General features: G+C 34.6%; 1 protein-coding gene across 1 annotated transcript; it reads right to left on the bottom strand.

Annotated features, from left to right (window-relative positions):
* Positions 1 to 9,122: 9,122 nt before the first annotated feature.
* On the bottom strand, positions 9,123 to 23,484 carry LOC131039343 (ubiquitin-conjugating enzyme E2 22). The gene is made up of 7 exons (XM_057972056.2): positions 23,145 to 23,484; positions 21,774 to 21,914; positions 21,087 to 21,231; positions 20,858 to 20,935; positions 20,545 to 20,657; positions 16,927 to 17,030; positions 9,123 to 9,673 (listed from the first exon to the last, which is right to left on the bottom strand). Exons 2-7 carry the CDS (start codon positions 21,774 to 21,776, stop codon positions 9,373 to 9,375), a joined length of 744 nt encoding a protein of 247 aa, XP_057828039.2. The 5' UTR covers positions 21,777 to 21,914; positions 23,145 to 23,484; the 3' UTR covers positions 9,123 to 9,372.
* Positions 23,485 to 26,090: the final 2,606 nt, after the last annotated feature.

Here is a 26,090-nt window from a genome sequence, read left to right as displayed (position 1 = left end):
TTTGGGGAGTAATATGCATTTGTAAATGGATATTTATATGGATACATGTATTATGTAGGAATATTGTTGTGTGTGAATGCATCCATTCTCTGTGTGTGTGTGTGTTGTGACGATTCTATGTTCCTGTTTCTGAAGGATCGGTATTATTTTGAGATTGTGTTGCTTCCATTGAATCCTTTAATGTTCATTGTGATGGAGACCTTGTGGTTCTACCTATGTCTGGTTGTATTGGTTCCTACCGGTAATCATATGGTTTTTGGGAGAAGTGTTTACTTTGGTTTCTTCTCCCTATGATTTTTGGAAGAGTTCCTTTGGTTTACTGTCATTATTGTGACCCTATTTGGCTGCCTTAGTGTCTTTTGAAAGCCTTAATGATTTTTCTAAGTCATTCATTACTTTATGTTTCCATTTTTTAAAATTTTTTAGACTCTATCTTAAATGTGCTACTTCTTGTGTCATGTGCGCCTTAGGATTTGTCATATGCGCCTCAAGATCTGTCATATGCACTTCAAGATCTGTCAAATACGCTAGTCTGCTTTGTTTTCATGTTTATGATTATTTTAGCTTTTTGGGTCAGATTTTTGAATTTTGTCTTTTGTACTAGAGGCTTATGATGGCGTTTTTGTGATTTTCAGTGTTGTATATTGTCATATTTGCTTATTTATTATGTTATATGGCTCCAGCAAGTTGATGCACCTTGTTGTGGAGGTTGAGTTGTGTGTGTGTGTGCATGCGCGCGCGCGCGCGCGTGTGTGTGGTTGAGCAAGGGAAAACTTATGATTGCTCTTATGATTGATTGTTGAGGCTCTTGGTCACTTCATGTTACTAGCAGTTTGGCTTTTGTCTATTGATTGGACTTCATATTTATATGTTAGTGGATGTTATTTATAGACTGAATTTGTATGAGCCTCTTGTGTCACTGATGTATGTGTATACCCTAAGGTCTTGCAAAATGGTTAGGGGGAGTGGGCTTTCATGTGTCAGCTGAGGTCACGTGGGAATAGGCCACAGGTTGGTGGGTCTAGACTTCCAAAAGCTCATGAAAGTTTTCCCTATGTAAGTAATAACCTTAATAATTAATTAGATGGATTGGGTATTTAGGATTCATTTAATCAAGATAATGAATATATTTTTGGGCCCCAATGCTTAGTCCCAAGGAGGTTGTTTTGGGATAAGGTTGGGAAGGCCATGGTGATGGCAAACTGTACTCTCTTGTTTCTCACATGGGTTGTTGCGATTCCACATGTCTATTAGGGTGATTCCATCTTTGTGAAGATAGCATGCTTCGACATTTCTTTCAAGGTATGATATTATCTCTTACGTGAGGGTAGCATGTGATGACACTCCACTTCTACATGTGTCCTGTTGGTCTCAATTTTTTATTGCTTTGTTTTCTCTATAAGATCTCAAGCCTTTGTTCACACAAGGAGAGAACAACAAGAATAGAAGCGCAAGACAACAATTAACAAGGTTTGCAAAGAAACCTCCTACACTTCAAGCTCAATAGAGCTTGGGCAGGTATACCCTTTTGTGATTGCTTTCTCACAATTTTAAATGGTGACTTAAAGAAAACCAATGCAAATTTCTACAAACCTTATCACTTTAAATGCACCCGAACATAAATGAAAGATTCATTTTCATCGTAATGGATCACCAAGAATGTCAGAAACTTTAACAGGCCATACCAGTGCCTTATTCGGGCCTCAGAGTCATTAAAATCAAATAACAATTTGACAGTGGAAATTCACATACATATCATCACCTCGATTTACTGAATCTATATATGTCTGACATATATAAACTCTCAACCTATGCTAGACCCTGTCATCAAATTCATGCAGAATTACTGATTATCAACGAAAAGGAATTAAGTATATTTAATTTCCCTCCTTGAGGGAAAAACCTAAGACATTCCCATAATTTTCCTTGCAAATCATTTAACAAAACAATCTAGATCATTTAATCAAAATGATAACCAACATACAGACACAAGGACAACATAGAACTGGGCTCAAAAAATGTTATGATTGTATATTAGTATTCTCTCATCAAAGTTTTACAAAGACACAAAATGATCCTCTAGAATGCCAAAACAAAAGCATGTATACATTTTGTCAGAGCTTTCATACAAAATTCTTGTGATCCCCTTTCCAGGTAGTGTTGCTATCCATTTATAAAAATTTGATGCAACAAGCTTCGGACTTTCCTAGAAGAATATTCTCATCCTAACCATAATTCCCCCCCAAAAAAGTTACGTTGATTACAATTGAAATAGGAGCATAACTAATTAGTTATTTAGCTGGAAGATGACTAACTGACTTCTCAATATTTGTAGGTCAGGTGCCAAGTGTCTTTAATTCTTCAAAATTTCAGTTACCCGGAAAAAATTGTTATAAGAACTAACCACTTCAGGTCACCTAAGAACTGCCACATGTTGGAGCGTCGGAAGAATCTCCCTGTGCTTCTGTCTCTTTCACAACATATTTTATTTCCCATACCTTGAATGTATCATCATTAGGCCAAGAGAAACTAATAATTTTCTTCTTCAGCTTGTTCAAAAATTTCCACATTTCCTTTAACTGTTTAACTTCCTTTTCCAAAAAGCCAAAATGTGATTTTATTTTCTCAATCTCTTCAATGGTTTGAATAAATAAAGAGGTATCATCTATATTTATAATGTTGTTTATTCTCTGAGACAACTTATGACCTAACTCGCCTAGCCATACTTCTTTATCTTTCAATTTACTGATACTAACAAAACCTCCAAGAAACAATTCAAATTTTTTATCTGCATATTCTTTTTGATACAACTTTGCCCTCCTTTCTATGTTGACTATTTTCGCTGCAAACCTGGACAAACCTTTTAATAATTCATAAGTAGGTTTGATAGTGACATCAGCACCTACTTCTTCCTGGGATAAAGAATATATAGACTCTAAATCAACCTCTCTGGCAATCCATTTATCCAAAATAGCCTTATCTTCTTTCAAGGAACCCAAAAGAGTCAATATTTTTTTCATATTAATATAAACAATTGTTGCTCCAACAGTATCAGCAAACTTCAAAGTGGTACCCCTGATCTTCTCCTCATATTTTCTTGCAAAATTTGCCTAAGCCTGCTTCAATTTCTCCATCTCATCTTGGATGTTCTCAGCTGATTGGAAACCAAGAGTCGTGGGAGAAGGAGGGAATTCAACAATTGGGCTGGAAGGAGGGGGCCTAGTAGAAGAAGAGGCAATTATCAGTTTGGAAGACTCACCCTTTTGATATTGTCCTTCTAATTTACCCTTCAACTCTGCAATGGTGTTATCCTTATGAGCTATCTCAAGCTTTACTTTGTTGTAAGATTTAAGGACCACCTCTAATTTTACCTAGAGATCAACGTTCTCCTTAGCCTCCTTCTCAGCCATTGCCATTCCGAATTTAGCAGACTCTAAGGTCATGCTAGCAGCTTCCACTACCCCTGTATCCCTGACTCTCTTTACAATCATGCCCCCTGAGTAATCAGATTCTGAGGAATCTTTCCTCCTTTTATTTTCTTCCCTCTTTAGTGACCACATAACAAGTGCTGCATGGTCGTTACTATAATTTATTCCCTCTAAAGGCTTGGTCTCCTTCCTTACTGCATCAAAAACTATTGCATCAACTATGTCCCATTCTGGGAGAATTAGCACTCGAGCATCTACAACCAATTTTCTCCCTTGCTCAGGGGTAATTGCTTCAAATTCTCTCAGCATTTCCTGCTTTATTTTTGCTTCAACAGCAGATGTATCCTTATGGGGTTGTTCAACTTTTCCCTTTTCACATCTTTCTTTAAACTACCTTATATGCCTTCGCCAAACAAATTGCAAAAATGCTCGTGTCGTCCTTATTAGTGAGTGTTGTGGCTTGAGTCGGTGATTAGAGTCATGTGTTATGATGTTCGACCCAATGTTGGGTTGCCTTGAGGCATTGTGAGTATTTGATTATTTAATTAATTAATAATTGTTTCAAATAGTTTAAATAAATTAAATTAATGTTTAGCTTTGATATTTTATTGAGCGATTTATTATTATTGTTTGATTTATGTTTCTTGATCGAATAATATTTATTTGGTGTTTTTATATTTATTTAATTGATTTAATGATTTATTACTTAATTGTTTGTTTATTATTTATTGTTTAAATATTTATGATTTTATATTTATCGTGGCATTTATTTATAATTGTCCTTTATTTATTTATCATTGAGTTTTGATTTATTTTATTGGACCTTGATTTATTATTTATTTTTTATTGGTTGTTATATTATTATTATACTTCCTTTGTAACTATTTGAGTAAATAAATATTATAAATTCTACCTACCCCTTTGTGTTATTCGCTGATAGCCTTGGTAAATAAAATATTATATTTGGGGGTATGGTAGGTAAGTAATATAGTTTTGGGGAATATTTTGATTGGCTGGAATTTCTCTATAGTTTTTTAATGTATTATTATTGATTGGATTTCATGTGTGATTGTTGGGCAGTTATTCTGGAATTAGTTTCTGTGTATTAGAGATTTGAGATTTAATTTGTAAGCTTGATTGAATTTGCCTTGGAATTTTTCTTGGATCGGATTTGCTCTTCATCATATTCTCTTGACATAACTTCCACACTCCAGGTTAGAGATTTTTTCCTTCTTCCATTTTGATTTTGAAATGAAATGTTTGATTTGTGCCTATGTAAAGATTATTTTTTGGGATGGGAAGGATGTTATTCAGTTAGATTAATGGTATGATTTATTCTATTATGTTTGGGGAGTAATAAGTATTTGTAAATGTATATTTATGGGAATATTGATGTGCGTGAATGCACCCATTTTGTGTGTGTGTGTGTGTGGCGTGACAATTTTATGTTCCTGTTTGTTAAGGATCAGTATTGTTTTGAGATTGTGTTGCTTCCATTGAATCCCTAATGTTCATTGTGATGGAGACCTTGTGGTTCTACTTGTGTCTAGATCGTATGGTTTTTGGGAGAAGTGTTTATTTTGGTTTCTTCTCCCTATGATTTTTGGAAGAGTTCCTTTGGTTTATTGTCATTATTGCGACCCTATTTGGTTGCCTTAGCGTCTTTTCAAAGCCTTAATGATTTTTCTGAGTCTATCGTAACTTTATGTTTCCGTTTTTTCTGAGTTTTTAGATTGTGTTAAATGTGCTACTTCCTGTGTCATATTTGCCTCAAGGTCTGTCATATGCACTTCAAGACCTGTCAAATTTGTCAGTTTGCTCTGTTTTCATGTTTATGGCTATTTTAGCTTTCTGAATCGGATTTTTGAATTGTCTTTTGTACCAAAGGCTTATGATGGTGTTTATGTGATTTACAGTGTCGTATATTGTGAGATTTGCTTATTTATTATGTTCTATGGCTCCAACAAGTTGATGTGTCTTGCTGTGGAGTTTGAGTTATATATATGTGTATGGCTGAGCAAGGGAAAGCTCTTATGATTGATTGTTGAGGCTCTTGGTCACTTCATGTTACTAGCGTTTTGGTTTTTGTTTATTGATTGGACTTCATATCTATATGTTAGTGGATGTTATTTATAGAATGAATTTGTATGAGCCTCTTGTGTCATTGATGTATGTGTATACCCTAAGGTCTTAGAACATGGTTCGAGGGAGTGGACTTTCATGTGTCGGCTAGGGTCACATGGGAATAGGCCACATGTTAGTGGGTCTAGACTTCCAAAAGCTCATGAAAGTTTTCCTTATGTAATCAAGTGATAACTTTAATAATTAATTAGATGGATTGGGTGTTTAGGATTCATTTAATCAGGATAATGAAGAGTTTTGGGCCCCAATGCTTAGTCCCAGGGAGGTTGTTTTGGGATAAGGTTGGTAAGGCCATGGTGATTGCAAACCGTACTCCCATGTTTCTCAAATGAGTTGAGTTGTGGTTCCACATGTCTCTCAAGGTGATTTCGTCTTTGTGAGGATAGCATGCTTTGACATGTCTATCGAAGTATGATATTATCTCTTCTTTGTGAGGGTAGCATGTGACGACACTCCACTCCTACATGTGTCCTTGGCAGTTCTATGTTTTATGACTAGCTTTGCAATGTGATTTGGCTTATTGATTATATGTTATTTCTTTGTTGTGGTGCTTGAATTGTTGTAGTATCCTTTAGTTGCTAGGTGTCAGCTTAGGTCTAGAGTGTGTGTGAGACCTTGTGTCATCTGCTAGCGGGGAGTCCTTTGGTTCCACATGGTCGAGTGGTTTGATGCCTTCTTCCATTGGGATGTTCTTATTGGATGCGCTTGTGCGTGGATGTGGATTCACGAGATCTTTGTATTTATAGATTGAGAGCTATGCTCGTTGATTTAAATGGGAATGTATATGTAATGATGGTTGATGTATTAGAATGAGGCTATGACTCTTGTAAGAGAATATATACATGTATCATGAATATTAGTTCATTAATGGAAATAATGAGATTGGATCTATTGTTATGCTTTTAGTGTTAAATTTATGTTATTGTAATTAAAAAAGAGGTTAAGATTGTGGTAGGTGAAATTAGAAATGGCATAGTAATGTTAAATAAAAGGATAAAGGGGTAGTGAAGGAGATAGGAAGTAATTGGGATTAGTAACATTTGATATTGGTGCTCTAAAATGAATTTAAAAGGATAAAGGGGTAGTGAATGAGATAGGAAGTAAATGGTCTAAAAAGACACACTTGAGTAGAATTGAATATGCTAGGTGCAATGTGATGATGAATGTTTATGTTGCTTTAGTTATGGCGTTGAGATACCCTAGGGAATGTTTATCATGGGATGTTACATCTATTTCCACTTGCGTATCATTTTCATTTGTTATATTAATGGATTAGATGAAGTATTTTAAAAAAAAATTATCACTATTTGCTTGTTAGTTGGTTATACTTCTCTAGGATATTTTGGCGGGGCATTACAAAGTTTCTATATAGAAAAACTTTTAACATCCACATCCATGAAGCTAAACATAATGATTTTAAGAGGAAGATGCAAGGCAATGCTGCTCCCGAAAATGAAATCTGGGCAATTTTAAGTAGAATGCTAGTTTCAAGTTTTGCATATAATGATATTTAAGAGGGGCAGGGCAATGTTCCTGACATGAAAAGCAAGTTTCCATTATTTGCTAACCAGGGCCATGAATCTAGATAAAGCCAATTTCTGTACTAAGATAATAAGAATCTAAAAAGCCAATTTCTGTACTAAGATAATAAGAATCTAAAAGCATTGCCAACTGCAGATTTTCATTCATTCTGATATACTTAAATAAATTTGTTAGTAGAAAGCTATTCATTTGATATGCTCTGCTTCTGGATTTGATTGTGTGAGTGTTTTTCCAAATCAAATCCAGAAACAGCGTATATCAATCTCATAGATTGTGGAAATCTACTAGTATTAAGCTATTCATTGTTCAAGCAGTTCAGTTAATAAACCCTCCACTTTCTCCATATACCTACTTAAGCCGACTTCTATTCCCTCCCATTAGACCCGCCAACTCCTCAAACAGATCAGAATCAGAATCATTGCTTCGCCTCCGCTCAGAATCTGAACATTCGGGCCCTGAACTTCTCTATAACATGGAAGGAGTAGAAAGATATTTTTTTCAAGTTTTGTATATAATTATAATTTAAGAGGGGCAAGTAAAAAGATATTCATTTTTCAAGTTCTGTATATAATGTTCCGCCAACTCCTCAAACTGCATCACAACAGATCAAAATCATAGTTTCGCCTCTGCTCGGAACTGAACATTCAGGCCCTGAACTTCACTATAAAATAATATTTATAGAGGGGCAAGTAGAAAGCTATTCATTTTTCAAGTCTTGTATATAATTATATTTTAAGAGGGGCAAGACAATGTTCGGCCAACTCCTCAAACTGCATCACAACAGATCAGAATCATTGCTTTGACTCCTCTCAGAATCTGAACGTTCCGGCCCTGAACTTCTCTACATAATGGGGCGAGGAAGCTATTCATATTTATAGAGGTGCTCTACATAATCATCTTTATAGAGGTGCAAGGAGGAAGCTATCCATAGAGGTGCTCTACATAATCATATTTATAGAGGGGCAAGGAGGAAGCTATCCATATTTATAGAGGTGCTCTACATAATCATATTTATAGAGGAGCAAGGAGGAATCTATTCGTATTTATAGAGGAGCTCTACATAATCATATTTATAGAGGAGCAAGGAGGAATCTATGTATTTATAGAGAGGCAAGGAGGAAGCTATTCATTCCAATGGAAGGAGTAGAAAGTTTTTCAAGTTTTGTATATAATTATATTTTAAGAGGGAGGAGCAAGGCAATGTTGCTAGGCCTCACTGACATGAAGTAGAAAGTTTTTCAAGTTCTGTATATAATTATATTTTAAGAGGGAGGAGCAAGGCAATGTTGCTAGGCCTCACTGACATGAAGTAGAAAGTTTTTCAAGTTTTGTATATAATTATATTTTAAGAGGGAGGAGCAAGGCAATGTTGCTAGGCCTCACTGACATGAAAGTCATTTTCCAAGTTTTGTGTATAATGATATACTTTTAAGGGACAAGGTAGTGTTCCTCGATAAATCTAGACAAGCCAATTTCAGTAGAGATGTTCAAGACTAAGATAATAAAAATCTAAGGACTTCTGTTTTGGGAACTCATGCAACTCCAAATGTGGAATAATTATTCTTACAAAATAACATAAAAGAATGCGAGACTAGACATTTAACATGCAATATTTACCAATTTCAGTAGAGATGTTCAAGGCTCGGATAACAAGAATCTAAAGCATTGCAAGCTACGGTTTTTCATTCATTCCAATATAAAAGGACTTCTGTTTTGGGGCCTCGAGCAATTCCAAAGGCAGAATAATTATTATTACAAAAAACCATAGAAGAATTAATTTGGCTCCATATAAGAACGCAAGACTAGACATTTAACATGCATTATTTACCCATTCTGGCTACAAAGATAAACTCTGAAATAGCTGAATCTATGATATACTAATGTAAATAGCTGAATCTATGAAATTTCTTGTTTTCCTAGATTTCAACTTTGCCAACATTTTTCTCTCAAAATTTATCTAGTTACCAAATTTTGGATCCATAAAGAATTGAAAGACCAGGCAATTCCAACTGTACAAATTGGCTACAGAGATCAAACATTTTCAATGACAATAAATTATCTCATTTTGCTAGACACTCGCTGACAGCTTGAACCTTGTTCTTACAAATTATCAAGTTTCCAAATTTTGGCTCCATAAAAAATGAGAGACCAGACGTTTCTCACTTTACATACATTATTTACCCAATCTGGCTAAAAGATCACGGTTTCAATGATTCAGATTAAGTTATCTCATTGTGCAATATATCATCAGACAAATAACTTACAATCTCTTCAAACTTTTCTTTCTTGCATCCAACTTTTTCTTGTCCACAGACACTTTCATAGATGCCGCCAGTTCTTTTTTCTTCTGAACTGCTGATGCCCCAACTCCCACAGCTTCTGTTGTAGCGACATTCATGCTTGGATCTTGACTATTATTTTCTTTATTTGTACTACATGGTAGGAGGGGACCGGGAGCAGAAACAATGTTATTTGTTGACCCTTCATTTAGAGCAGTAGACTCTGAAATAGCTGCCTTACTTTTCATCTTGGGCTTCAAAGCATGAAGGTTTGTATATAGTCTGTAAAACCAAACCAACAGAATGTTTGAACTTGATAACAAACAAAAATGTTTAATTTAAATTCAGAATCACAAAAGTGTGACCACTGTACAATTCAGAATAACATCACTGTGAGAAATAAACCAAAGTTCTATATACTTATTTGCCTGTTGATTCCCATCTATAACACTAGAAAACAATGAAGATCCATCCATGATTGACAAATATTTCAAAAATGACCCTAATTCCAGAGAAAACAATACTACCACTTTTAAGGAATAAACTAACACTTATTTCCTGGTCCTACAAATAAAAGGCATGCAAAGTAATATTAATCTTCAAAAATAGTTTTTGGTCTACAACGAACACGACGAGAAAACAATACACTGGCTTCAAATTCCATCATTCGGAAAATATTCATTCAATGAAAAACTTTACACAGCTCCTAAAAGGCTACTGAATCGCAAAGTAATATTAATCTTCAAAAATAGTTTTTTGGTCTACAACGGACACACCGAGAAAACAATGCATTGGTTTCAAATCCCATCATTCGGAAAATATTTATTCAAGCAAAAACATCACAGCTCCTCCATTCAATCAAAAACTTAACACAGCTCCTAAAAGGCTACTGAATCGCAAAGTAATATTAATCTTCAAAAATAGTTTTTTGGTCTACAACGGACACACCGAGAAAACAATGCATTGGTTTCAAATCCCATCATTCGGAAAATATTTATTCAAGCAAAAACATCACAGCTCCTCCATTCAATCAAAAACTTTACACAGCTCCTAAAAGGCTACTGAATCGCAAAGTAATATTAATCTTCAAAAATAGTTTTTTGGTCTTCAACGGACACACCGAGAAAACAATGCATTGGTTTCAAATCCCATCATTCGGAAAATATTTATTCAAGCAAAAACATCACAGCTCCTCCATTCAATCAAAAACTTTACACAGCTCCTAAAAGGCTACTGAATTGCTATTGCACTAAAGTCATAAAGCTGGATTCCTTGCAATAAAATAAAAGAAAAACTGTGTACACAATTTTCCATCAAACACCAGAGAATGATTGAAAAACATTTCAAAAAATTACCCTATTTGAGACATTAAAAGTTCCTAAGAAATAAAATGGCACTTATTTTCAACTCCAATTTCTACTCCCTTCCTTGCAATATAAAAGTTACCTTAGAAAAGAATAACTGTGTACACAGTTTTTGATCAAGAACTTGTATAAAAGTTTTCAAAAAATCTCTGCTCCTTTTTAAGATTAAATATGGCAAGATCTGATTATAGATCTGTTTATACCGGAGCTTGGTCAGATCTGATTATAAATCTGTTTATACCTGATCTTGGTCAGTGAGTGACCTTATAACAACCTTTTCATTTTACCTTTGAAAGATGCTGTCTACAGTTACACCACATTTCTATAACAAATAGACCCCATTACAATACATAATCTGAATGTGATGTTTTAGTACTAGCTCACTCCAGCCTACGGGAACACCATATACACTACATTTCTATAACAAGGAGACCCTGTTACAATACATAATCTTAAAAATTGATGTTTAGTACTAGTTCACTCCAGCCCACCAGCACACCATAAACTTAATTGTGATTTTGTAGTACATGGTACATACAACCACCCTCTTTAGAAATATGCACATTAACCATATAGTTTCAGAGGAACCCTAACTGCACTATTGCAGATCAATGAACGGTCAACCCTTCTGAACTAAATTGCTCTTAACAGTTCATGCTAGACACAGCTCACAGAGACAACTTATAACATATACAACCACCGGCACACCATAAACTGAATTGTGATTTTGTAGCACATACAACCACCCTCTTTAGAAATATGCACATTCCACATGAAACTTAGCTGTTTGCCAGATATTGAGCCAATGAAACCACATTGACCATATAGTTTCAGGGGAACCCTAACTGCACTATTGCAGATCAATGAATGGTCAACCCTTCTGTACTAAATTGCTCTTAACAGTTCATGCTAGACACAGATCATAGAGACAACTTATAACATATGCCCAACCAGACTTGGTTGAACAAATTGTAACATATTAAGCTCAACCTAATATTCATCACAATTAAAAGGAAATCACAGTTAATTAACTCTTGATTGCATTAAACAACAGGGCTCACTCCAGCCCACCAGAACACCATAAACTTTGGATTGTAGCACATACAACCACTTAGAAATCTGCACATCCAACGTGAACTTAGCTGTGTCCGATATTGAACCAATGAAACTGCATTACCATATAGTTAATTAAATCTTGATTGCATTATACAACAGGGCTCACTCCATAAACTTTGGAGTGTAGCACAGCCACATACAACCACCCTCTTTAGAAATCTGCACATCCAACGTGAACTTAGCTGTGCCAGATATTGAACCAATGAAACTGCATTACCATATAGTTAATTAACTCTTGATTGCATTATACAACAGGGCTCACTCCAGCCCACCGGAACACAACAAACATTGGATTGTACCACATACAACCACCCTCTTTAGAAATCTGCGCATTCCACATGAACTTAGCTGTGCCAGATATTGAACCAATTGAAACTGCACTAACTATGAATGAATAGTCAACCCTTCTGTACTAAATTTATCTTAACAGTTCATGCTAAAACCAGATCACAACAATGAGCAACTTATAACATATGCCTAAACCAGACTTGGTTGGACAAATTGCAACATAGTAAGGTCAACTTAATAATCATCCCAATCTTAAGAATATAACAGTTATTACCTCTTGATTGCATTATACAACAGGGTTCACATTTTTCACTCTATACAACAGTTATAGGAGAGGGTAAACCCCTTTCACTCTATAGAGAACACCGTACTTTCCAAAATTAATGATATGATAAACAACTTAATATTCATCCCAATCAGCCAGATGTCACAGTTAAAAAACTCTATGATTGCATTATACAACAGGGTTCACCCCTTACACACTATAGAGAACACAGCTGAAATTAATATCATATGTATGTCCAAATTATTAATATCATGTGTCTGTCCAAATTATTAATATCATATGTATGTCCAAATCAGCCTGAACACGAACTTAGAAATACCCTCTTTAGAAATCTGCGCATTCCACATGAACTTAGCTGTGCCAGATATTGAACCAATTGAAACTGCACTAACTATGAATGAATAGTCAACCCTTCTGTACTAAATTTCTCTTAACAGTTCATGCTAAACCCAGATCACAACAATGAGCAACTTATAACATATGCCTAAACCAGACTTGGTTGGACAAATTGCAACATAGTAAGGTCAACTTAATAATCATCCCAATCTGAAGAATATAACAGTTATTACCTCTTGATTGCATTATACAACAGGGTTCACATTTTTCACTCTATACAACAGTTATAGGACAGGGTAAACGCCTTTCACTCTATAGAGAACACCGTACTTTTCAAAATTAATGATATGATAAACAACTTAATATTCATCCCAATCAGCCAGATGTCACAGTTAAAAAACTCTATGATTGCATTATACAACAGGGTTCACCCCTTACACACTATAGAGAACACAGCTGAAATTAGTATCATATGTATGTCCAAATTATTAATATCATATGTATGTCCAAATTAGCCTGAACACGAACTTAGAAATTATGATAGTTTCCCACTCTATACAACAGTTATAGGACAGGGTAAACCCCTTTCACTCTATAGAAAGGACCGCAGAAATTTACATACCATTTGAATGACTTTACAAAATTAATGATATGATAAACAACTTAATATTCATCCCAATCAGGCAGATGTCACAGTTAATAACTCTATGATTGCATCATACAACAGGGTTCACCCCTTACACACTATAGAGAACACAGCTGAAATTAATATCATATGTATCTTCAAATTAGCCTGAGCACAAACTTAGACATCATGCTAGTTTCCCACTGTTAGTTGATAAGATAAAGAATAAGATAAGCAATAGATCAATCAAACATATAAATACACAAATAAGATGGTAAGCTGGAGTCCTAACTGAATTTATAAAACTTCAATCAGGATTAAAAAATTTGGCAAGAATCAAATGCTGAGGATTCTAGGGCGAGATGTTTTTATGCTTCTATTTGGCATCTGGAAGTGCATCTAGATTTTCAGTTCAAAACATGCTTTGAACTGTAGCAAGCAGCAAGAATTACAATCAGCAAGAGTGTCCCTGAAGAACAGACAAGACAGCAAACCCTCTCCTTCTAGAAACTGAAGATTTTTGGGCGAGAAAATATGTTTCTATTTGGCATCTAGAAGTGCATCCAGATTTTCAATTCTAATCATGCTTTGAACTGTAGCAATTAGAAAGAATTCTAATCAGCAAAACTATCCCTGCAGAAACAGACAAGACGGCAAACCCTCTCCTCTTCTGGTTGCACAAACTATTTAAGCGTATTTATAAATGAAGAACTTGTCCAAGAAGAAGCTGAATTGAAGAAAGAAGAATGATAACCACCTACAACTAGCAACTAGAACTTAGTTATATGGAACTATCAAGGTTTTACAAAAAGGAAAGGGTTCCCTTAGGCATATCTTAGGTATATCCCTGCCTTACATGGAAACTATGAAGGTTTCCTACAAATCACGTTCCCCCAACTAAGTTAAAGCTACCTTTATATGGAACTTGATATCAACTCTAAGTACAACAATAAAACTTTCCTTGCTATTTGCCACTTTGCATAGGGCATTGCTGCCCTAAAAGAAAAGGCGAGGGTAGCATTCCCCCCTATCCAGTGCAGGAGGGCTCATTACTCAACTTCTAATCATTATTTTAATCTCAATCCTTGTGGAAGGGAAATAATTCTAATCCAAGTCTTACATGTAAACAAATTTTGAAGACAAGAGAAAGAGAGCTCATAAATAAATTCTTAAGATAAGACATGAAATGGAGCTTCTCAAGCTGATATCTTACCATAATGTTATTATTTGTAGTAGGACAAATTATGAATCCTTCATACTTTCTACTTTGCACAAGCATCCACAACTTACAAAGAGGGTCGCTCCAATGACTATTAAATATAAATAAAATTCTAAAGACAATGGATAAAAGTTACATCACTGCTGCATTTATTATATATAGCACACAGCTGACTTTACCATGAATCATATGTGTGTTCTTTACGGGCAACATGACAATATTTTACTATAACTTAAAAAATCAAATTGAATGCAAAACCCACGGGTGGGAAAGTACTAATATAATCATGAATAAAATAAAAAGGTGGAAAATTACCGACATAATTTTAAAAAACATCTAGACAACCAGGTATAATCAAATGTTAACTTTGCGAAAATAACCTGCCTATAATCTCATGAGAACCTCAACAGATGAGTTGTAAAAGAATAACCAAGTCAGCCAAAAACCCATCGGTAATACAACCCTAAATTACATATTCTAAACTTATTTACTTATTATCTTGGACTGCTGGTGGTTTTTTATAATATATATTCTCTCCAACACCTCACTGTTGTTGTTTTCACGTTCTTGTATATTTACTTCACTTGATCGCTTCCAGAAGGGGTAGTTTCTAAAACATTTTCTCTGTTCTCATCTCTAAAGTGAGATTATCCTGTCTGAAAATAAAATGTTTACATAGTTGAAAATTAGCAATGCAATGTCACATTCCCTCTAATATAGATCATCCTGTCTGAAAATAAGATATTTACATAGTTGAAAATTAGCAATGCAATGTCACATTCCCTCTAATATAGGTTAGCACAGATTATGCAGCAGTTCAATAAACCTTCTTTTGATGATACAGCTCAAAAATCGCCCTGATGATCCTTTTTGGTTAATAATGTTAACACCATTTGGTGATTCGTGTATGTTCACCATTTGGTTCTGATTTAACAAATTCAGCTAAATCAGAACCCAGAGAGTAAATCCCCCACAACTAGATTATAAACTAGCATCTATTGACTATAGTAAATCCCCCACACATTAAACCTTCTTTTGATGATACAGCTCAAAAATCACCCTGATGATCCTTTTTGGTTAATAATGTTAACACCATTTGGTGATTCGTGTATGTTAACACCATTTGGTTCTGACTTAACATATTCAGCTAAGTCAGAACCCACAGAGTAAATCCCCCACAACTAGATTATAAACTAGCATCCATTGACTATAGTAAAGCCCCCACACATCTTCTATTTTGATGATATGGCCCAAAAAATCGCCCTGATGATCCTTTTTGGTTAATAATGTTAACACCATTTGGTGATTGGTGTATGTTAACACCATTTAGTTCTGACTTAACATATTCAGCTAAGTCAGAACCCACAGAGTAAATCCCCCACAACTAGATTATAAACTAGCATCCATTGACTATAGTAAATCCCCCACACATCTTCTATTTTGATGATATGGCTCAAAAAATTATCCTGCTGAACCTTTTTGGTCAATAATGTTAACACCATTCGGTGATTCATGTATGTTATTTTACTTTAGCATATTTTGTTTTCTTATGAGCTAAATCAGAATCCAGAGAGTAAATCCCCCACTACTAGATTAAAAATACAGAGTAAATCCCCCACACATCTTCTATTTTGATAATTTGGCTCAAAAAATCATCCTGCTGCTCCTTTTTGGTTAATAATGTTAACACCATTTAGAGATTTATGTATGTTATTTTACTTCAGCATATTTTGTTTTCTTACGGGCTAAATCAGAATCCACAGAGTAAATCCCCCTCATTAAGTTAAAACATAGTATTCACTGACCTGATTATGCTTTTTGGTTAATTATTTCCTAAATTTTTCTTTAAAAAAAAAACGTTATAACATATGCAAATATACTAAAGCTTCCATTCCTAAAAGGTCAAGGATAGTTTACAGAGATTACCCGAAGCCTAGACTAACAATCAGAGACTTCAGCTTTCACAGTCCAAGATAATAATATAGAACAATTTTAATTTGTCGATGCTGTTTTAACAATTTTCCATATTTTGTTTTTTGAAAGGATAAAACAGAAACCACAAAGGAAAACCACCGCCACATCTAACTTAAAAATAATAAGACTACTCATGATAAAGATTGGGACATGAAAAAAAAAATATTATAAATATCCCCAAAAAGGTCAACCCAAACAGGTAACTTAACTTAACCCAAACATCTGTTGCAGAAAATACAAAAAAAAATACAGACAACATCAAAATTTCAATAAAATGCTTAATATTTAAGATGAACATGAGAGACAAGAGGTTCATTCTGAACATACCTGGCATGTCTTGCATAGGCTTCGTAGTCTTCCATAAGCATCTTCCCAGCCTGCTCATTTAATGCAGACTCTGGGAAAGGTTCTATGAGTAAGCACCTGATAACCTATAAAAAACAGTTGAATATATTAGCCTAGAACAATAAAACTTCAAATCTACCGTTGCATTTAGTACAAATCAATTCTATCCATATCAATCAACTGTTGCAAGGATCACAAAGGATGTATTCCCAGTTGGCTAGTTTTCTTTTGTGTGTGGTGCAAACATTCAGAAATACAGCTCTTACTTTGTGAATGCCCCATCCATTTATTGATTGTTCCAGAATAATGGAAAGCCCCATCCCTTTTGTCTTTCATCAACAATCTAATTGTGGGCGACCCAAAGTACCAGAACTCAAACATATTAGTTATTGGTTGTCTCAGAGTTGTCTTTAGACATAAGTAATAAAAAAAATCTATTTCCTCCTTGTTATGTCTTCAATTCATGTCCCAGAACTAGGATTCATCTTCAAGTTTAACTATTATCTAATACAGATGCCAATGATGGATGGCCATTCCAAATAGCTCTAAAATCTGAATAACTTAACATGCTTTTTAAACATCCTGCATGATATCCCCAAGGTTTATGAAGTTGGGAAGTAGCAACTATCATATAGGGTGGCTAAAATCCTCCATGATATCTCCAAGGTTTATAAAGTTGGGAAGTAGCAACTATCATATAGGGTGGCTAACATTTTAACCATAGTTCACAAATTCGGACTCAAAGAGTACCCCGGCAAGCCCAAAATTTCCAACCCAACAAAAACTCGGCAACCTTAAAAATACTTCAATTCTTTAAAAAACTACTTTTTTGGCCAAATTCGATTCTAAACTATCAGATGAATCTAAAAAACCATTAGGAAGTATTTTACTTTTCTACTAGATTTGATTCTTTAACATTTTAACCATAGTTCACAAATTCAGACTCAGAGTACCCCGGCAAGCCCAAAATTTACAACCCAACAAAAACTCGGCAACCTTAAAAAACTTATACTTTTTTGGCCAAATTCAATTCTAAACTATCAGATGAATCTAAAAAACCATTAGGAAGTGTTTTCTACTAGATTTGATTCTTTAAAAAACTTAACTATTTTGACCAAATTCAATTCTAAAATGTATCAGATGAATCTAAAAAACCATTAGGAAATATTTTCTACTAGATTTGATTCTTGAATACAGGATTAAAAAATCGAATAGTGGAAACAATAGCTAGTTGCTAAATGATAAATATTGTTTATGATTGTCTTTGAAAATCATCATCAAAAATTGCATATCTAGGCAAGTAAGAAATTACAAGATTTACAATTTTCTCGTACACATTGTTGTAAAAAAAATGGTAGGTTGAGGGTAAATGGTATTTAAGTTAACGAGTTTGATAAAAATATAATAATGTCATCTCTTTGTTGGCATGTGAAGTCAGTTTTCTCTATCCAACATTGATTAAACAGTTGACAACGACTATTTTGGGACTTAATATTTTTGAAAAGTCCTCATCAAAGAGGATTCGACAACGTAGATGTTTACCCACATTTTTTTTCCTTTGTTCACCTCAAACCCACATTTTTCCCATGCAGACAGTGGCGGCAAGTTTTCAGCACTTTGCCAAAAACTCGGTGAGCTTTCACTTACGACTTGCCATGCCAACTCAGCAAGTTGTGCGGAAGTACTTGCCAAGGTGTAAACTATGAATTTTTAACAGTTGCTACATTTGATAACTTTTATTATGATGTGCAAAACAAATCAAAATGCACCAAATGAATGCTGCTATATGCAGTCCAAAACTTTCATGCAGCTAAACTTTTCTACAAACACACTAGTATTTGAGGCAAGTTTCTCCATGTTTTCCTATCTAAATATTATGTACACTCGGTACATACCCAAAATTCCCAAATCGAAGTCTATCAAGGGCACTGTTAGAAGTACCTAAAGCATTGACTCTCAACTTCTAGTGACATAAAGACACACGCCACAACAAAAACTCAAATATCTATATGTCTTTGAATGGCTTACACTAAAATTGGGAACTTACTTGCAAACCAGTTTCCCCAGTTGATCATTTAAATCTAATATGATGGAATTTCAATTGATGATTGTGGAACTGTCTTAAGTTTATAGATTATAGTCAACTGAAAAAAATTTCGCAATAGGAAGAACAGCAGAGAAATGCTATAGAATTAACCGGATTATGCTCCTCTAGAACCCCAAGACTCAGGTCCAGTTCAAACCAGGTCCTTTTACTGGGCTGCTTCACATTTCAAAAGGGATCATCATCATCCCCATCCGAAATGATGGAATTTCAACTGTTGAATGTGGAGCTGCCTTAAGTTTATCTTATAGAATTTACTTGGTTCAGCCCCCAGACCTGGTTTGCACCAACCAGGTCCTGCGCCTGGTCTGGTTCACATGTCAAAAAGACCTGGGTACATTCTGATTATGGTATAATGCCTAGGTATGCAAACCCTATCCTAGGTTTGCAAGAGCCAGGCAGGGCTCAAGCAAGGTATCTATTTCTGGCATGCCTGTGCAGGGAACCTCATGCCCTGTTCAAACCCAAGTCATACCCTTCAACAAAGCTGTCCTGAATCCACTCCAAAAAAACACATGAGGAACCTGAGTTCAATCACAATGCTTTTTAAATAGTTTTCCAATGAAAATTTTCAAAAACAAAAAGGTGAACATTCATTGATGCTCATGATTAAGCGGGGCACACAGCACCCTGCCCAGGTCTGCCACGAGTTTCTGACACATCTAAATTAAATTAAGTAAAACAGAGAAATTAAAGATTAAACAATAAAAACTAGTTGCTGCTCAGGGCTGAATCTCATGTTTTATAAATTACATGGTCAATTTTGTTTGTTTGGTAAGAGTTTTTATATCTTTTGTATGGAAATACCCAACACTAATCCATTACGGTTACAAACTACTTAGATAAACTCAAATCTCTAGTACACCAAAAGGATACTTCTCAATCATCTCAGGATTAAGCGGGGCACACAGCACCCTGCCCAGGTCTGCCACAAGCTTCTGACACATCTAAATTAAATGAAGTAAAACAGAAAAATTAAGGATTAAACAATAAAAACTAGTTGATGCTCAGGGCTGAATCTCATATTTTATAAATTATATGGTCAATTTTGTTTGTTTGGTAAGAGTTTTTATATCTTTTGTATGGCAATACCCAACACTAATCCATTACGGTTACAAACTACTTAGATAAACTCGAATCTCTAGTACACCAAAAGGATACTTCTCAATCATCTCACACAAGAAGCTCTTGTTCAAGCAACCCATATAATTAGAGTTTCAGGGAAAAGTCCAGGTTATTAGAACTTATTAGCATAACCAATTTATCCCCATGATTGATCCAAACGTGCATCTATATAAATAATTACTTTTTGACTTTGCAATTCAGATTCACGAGAACCAACCTCATTTGATTTGAAAAATTCACTAACATACAGAATGTCATTTACAAATAATTTTTCCAATTGTGTACAATCATCTAACTTGTTGGTTGTCACAGCTCGCAGCCAATATAATACATTTCATGAGTAAAAAACAGGGATGGGAACATAAGCATACCACAAGAACATGTCGCAATCCAAGGCTTGGATTCCAATCCTTCTTCAGAGCATTGACACAGATTTCTCCATTATTTGCAATATTAGGATGAAATATTTTTGTCACAAAATAACCTGCAGTAAAGACAAACTATCAAATAATAAAACACAGACACTCCCTCCCAAGCACTAACCCATTTAGATAAATGGACTAGAAGGTCTTGAACATGAAATGAAGAATAGTTAACCAAGGGAATGTTCACAACTAGAAAAATATGTAATCCTTTTAAAGTTATAGAATCGACACTTAAAAGTAATGCAAATCAACAAATTACCCTTTGGTGGAGATTGTGGAAAATCGGTAGTTAAGACAAGTTTCATGCGGAAAACACCATTTTCATATGGGGTGCCAGCTGCATAACAAAGAAAGCACTAGTTAAAATGACATTCATGGTAAACTGTTTTTGAGACCTCTCACAAGTGCAAGCAGTATATGTCAAGGATACAAAAACATTAAACTTTTATATTCATGTTAACTTTAACTAATATTCATTTGCAATATACCTGGTCCTTCTATTTCTGCGAATATGATTGAGAAACTGTCATCATTAACGATTACTTTAATGCCTGCTGGTGGTGTTTCATCAAGACTCTTTATCTCCCTCGCAAGTTCCTTCATTACTTTGGGAGGAAGGTTCTCATTTTCAGCCTGTCAGAAACGATCACAACTCAAATTTAATTCTAAAGCACGAGGCACGGAAAATCTTTACCAAAACCAATAAGTAGCCATTAAGAAATAATTGTATTACGGAATAGACAAGAAGAGACCATAACTCTATTTCTGACATACAACCACAGAAGTTTTAAAGGCTTGTGATTCTTCGGAAAGAAATCGGAACCATAACTCTTGCATTTAGATGGATTAAACAAAGTAAGATAGTATCACAGAAAAGAAGAAAGATAATAGCAAATAAGAAAGATGATAGTGAGAGTTTACACGAACATCACTAAAACTCGATTCTTAATTATTGCCATTGCCAATCTAGTCATATTGACAGAACCAACTATCTAAGAGTTATGTTTTGTGCCCGACATGCCACTAACACGACCAAGGATTCGGATGTTGACAAACGATTTCCACTTGCTTACGTAGTCAACCCAACTTTTTATAAGAAACTTCCCTATGTCAAATGTTTCCCTGAAGAAGGTACTACTTCCCAATTTTCAATAGAATGAAATAATCAAACTTACCATGAGACTCAATCGAAGAGTGTTTTAACACGGCCTACAACTCGAAAAATGCCTTCCAGTCTTGCCAGAAATCTGTCACCGGCCCAAGCCTTCTTCAAAACTGTAGTTATCCCTTATGCGCAATTCTCTGTCTTCAGCTTTCTGTACAAATATAACAATCAATGACTTTTAACTATGTATGTGGCAACATCTAAAATGTCCCACTTGATCTTCCCCACGTTGACTGAGTTTAGGGAATTCAAAAACAATAGCCAATCCTAATCAAAACCATATTTGATGAGAAAAATAATTACAGCTTAATACAGAAAAACTATCTACAATATTATGGACTCTGGGAATTTTATGTCTTTAACAAAACTCAGCTTCCATATTTTTCAAAGCAATACTTTCAATATAAAGCGATCAGGACAACCTGAAAAAAAAACCTACATCATTTAAGGTCCCGTTTGAGAAATAGACGAGTGCATTATGTTGGGTTAATTATTTTATTAGACTTGGAATCACAAGCACGAGCCAAAAAATTGAAATGACGAGATCCTTTTGAAAAGGGAAAAAAATAAACTAAGGGCCACTTTGTATTACACCACTTGGGAACCATTATATGGTTAACTTCGCTGATCCGAGAAACAACGGGCAGGAAAAGAAAATGGTAGGTTATTGCGTATATTCTTTCCATGTAAATTTTAAGCTTGGCCTTAATCACAGTACAATACAAACATCAAGAAGAATTTACACACTTTCCCACTATATAAACAAATTAACAAAGACTTCGCTTTAACATTCTTCAGAAATTCACGACTCTGATAAAAACCAATGAAAACAACCCATCCTGGATCTATTGAGGCTCAAATCCAAAATTCGATATCTCTATTGTGTTCGTCTGTAATTACACGAGAGCTTAACTGATGACCATAACTCAAAAAACAAAGGAATTTGTAAAAACCCATCCCTTGCAAAAGTTCAAAAAAGTTAAGCCTCAGAATACTCCAGCTCCATAAAGCCACAGCATTTGATACCGAAACCAACACTGGTTTCCTTCAACCAAGCTCGAGATCAGAAAAATGTCAACAAAAACATAACGAAATTCAACAATAGATCTCCCATTCCCCTCACACAGCTCAACAAGCATTAAACCCTAAACTCGAAAAGAATTTGTCTTGACACGCTGAAAATACAGATGAGCTTTCTTTATAAAACCGCGAACACAGCAGCAGAATAGAAAGAAAAAAACTCCAACCGTGAATTTTCTGCACAACTAGCAAGACAACCTACTAGACATCATACAACCCTAAAATCGTCATAAATGTTCGCCAAGCAACCTCCGAATCAACGGCAAAAACAGATTTAAGTAAGATTAACCGAATTTCATGCCTGAAATCTCAGCGAGCTTCCAGGCACACACCACGACTCCACTCCAGCCTATCCAGCTGGAACGTTAAATTGAATGTGCTCTGGAAAAGCCCTTGCTTAGCCGCTGTAAAAGATTTGCCCGGAAATCCGTCAATGGCCTCTGAACAATTTATAAACCTTCGGTGGATGTCAACCCACAATCTAATTCAGTGGATGGCCAATGAATAATTTATTTCCGCGATCAACTTCACAGCAAGGCGTGGAATCTATGAGCAAAACACCTCGCCCGAATGTAGATTAAAGAAATGCAGACAGCTTATGCATTAATCGTCTGCTCTTAAACCGCTGGATCGAATACAACATCGCGAAAATGAATTATTGTGGAAATTAAAGAAAAAGTGTCGGAAGTGGGGCCCGCGTTAGTTAACTGCAGTAACGTCGGTCTTAACTGCAGTTAGGTTATTGACCGTTATGGCTTCGGCTACTTTCCTAAACGTATATTTTTTTTCCATCGTCCCGAGAGACCGTTTACAGCGTAAATTTTAAGGTGTAGGTGGCTCTATAACTATTTTTTATTAGGACCATATAATTTATATTTTTTTTAAAATAAGCACTGAACTTTCACTTTTACATAAAGTATAATAAAATTATACACTTCTTGCTTGATTTAAATTTGTCGCTTGATTATATGTTTTGTCCTTTTCCTCAATTTAAAATTTAGTAAGTATAATATGATTATAGTTTGTTTACTAACTATCAATTACAATAAAATTCTAAGGAAATTTGAGCAATGTATATTAAATAATTAGTTAAGAAGTTGCATGGTACTTATTGCACCCTTTCATTGGTTTTTAAAATATTTTGTTTTTAGCATGTTATTTATTAAAGAGTAAATTATCTATTTTCTAATTTATTTATTTAATAAAGGGGTAAATATTTTTGATTTCGAGTTATAAATCAATGAAGTCAAGGGACTTCATTTCTAATATAAACATTTAATAAAAACATTCTAGGACGGTTTGAACTTTGATGGCAAGAATAGCACAACAACTTAACCATCAAACTATACAAATATCAGCATTTTAATATATTTGAAATTACATTTAGCTAAATTATCAAACTTTATATCCTTGCAAGATGTCAAAATACATATTATATCCAATTTAAACATTCGACAAATTTCAATTATATTATTTTCCCACTTAGACACTAACATGATCATAGTAGAGTTCTAAACTCCATCGCATTTGCAATAACATTCTTAATATTCAAATATATTGTACAATGGTCAAAATCTCATGTTTGTGCCTTACAATGAACAAAATCCAACCCTCGTGGTTTTTTTTAATTTTCCCAGCAACCCATTCAGATTATTTAAAAAGATATCTCCCTTAACCGTTTAAAAAATGGATCTTTTATTGAATCTGTCATTCTACTTCTTTCGATTTCTTCTTATGAATATCCTTTATAGCATTTTCTTACATTATTCCCTATAAGCTCATTATGATTATGTATCCCTTTTTAGATTCTCATTATAGTCTTGAAACCTTTATTCCTCCTCTGACCTTTAGCACAATTTGGTGATTCAATTTTCCTTTACCTCCTTCATTCATAAAACCCACACCACAACAATGTTAGATATCTTAAAGGATTTTATGGGTAATTTTAATACCTTGTACACTCCACAAACACCCATAGGGAACACACACTCCCAATATTTTAGACTACATGTAGAGATTAAATACACCCAATAGGGACATGATTGAGACATACTCCATCCCAACAATTTTTCATGTTCAAGATATACATATTGAGGCCCATCGTTAGATTCTAAATTTGTAAGCACTACAAATATCCACAAACCATAACATGCATTACCAAAAATCTAGTCATTGTACAATCAAGGGATACTACCACAAGTGCATGGTCTCTACCATAATTCGAATATTGCCATTATTGTTCCCAAATTTATCATGTATGTGCATTTATGTGTTTCCAACATATTTCATTTTTTATGTTATAATGTCTTTACAACTCTATGTTTTACTCATGTATTTGAATAAAGGCTTTTGTGATTTTTTATTGGTCTACATAATCTTCCTTTAGGCTTCCATTCTTTTAAACATTAAACTAGGGATGTTTTTCTTGCCTTCTTGGTCTTTGTAAGCACTTTCTTTCCACGTTACATAGTTTTATTTATTTAAAGCATTTTTTTGTCTAGTAAACAAAAGTTACCATTTTAATTAGATTTAATTGCAATTGACTTGGTATTTATACTTATTTTTCTTAAATGAAGGGAATGTGCTTATTAGTTAAATAAATACATGTTATAGGGTAGTTTAAATGACGTCTATAATAAGTTATTTCTAAGCAGCGGAATAAAAACAAAATTACTTAATTAAAACTTAAGAATTTAGCTACAATTTTTTTTACAAAAGGAAAAGAAATCTATCTTTTCTAAGAAAGTAATATCTTCAAACAACCATAAATAATTTCATATCATAAACTATTAACAACTACATAATAAATCAACACAAGAGTAGTTTAGGGTTCACTGATTCTTAAATTCCAATCTGAATCTTTAAGTGTCACTTCTTTTTGGAAGAGGGAAAGTATCATCAAGGTGATTTTCCGCCCAACCATAGACTTATCAGTCTCTCGCGCCACTTCCAACTGGAAGGGTCTAACCCTTCATAGAGTATAAATAGATGTTGGATCTAATGTCATATGAGATTGGTGTTTGACCCTAGACAACCTTAGTCAATCACACACCATAGGAAACTCCTAACTAGTATGACCTGTTATTGGGTTGCATATCTACACCAAAAAAATTGATTGATGCATATTTATTGTAGTGTCACCTTGGCTAAAGGTTTTACATGTTTGCAACACTTAATGCATGTAGTCACTGATCATCACCCTACTCGGCTAGACCAAAACAAGTGATAGATTTCTAAGCCATCAAGT

Source organism: Cryptomeria japonica, chromosome 10, assembly GCF_030272615.1.
Source record: "Cryptomeria japonica chromosome 10, Sugi_1.0, whole genome shotgun sequence".
Taxonomy (NCBI): domain Eukaryota; kingdom Viridiplantae; phylum Streptophyta; class Pinopsida; order Cupressales; family Cupressaceae; genus Cryptomeria; species Cryptomeria japonica.
The sequence above is the reverse complement of the archived record's forward strand: the minus strand, read 5'-3'. Positions and strand labels throughout refer to the sequence as shown.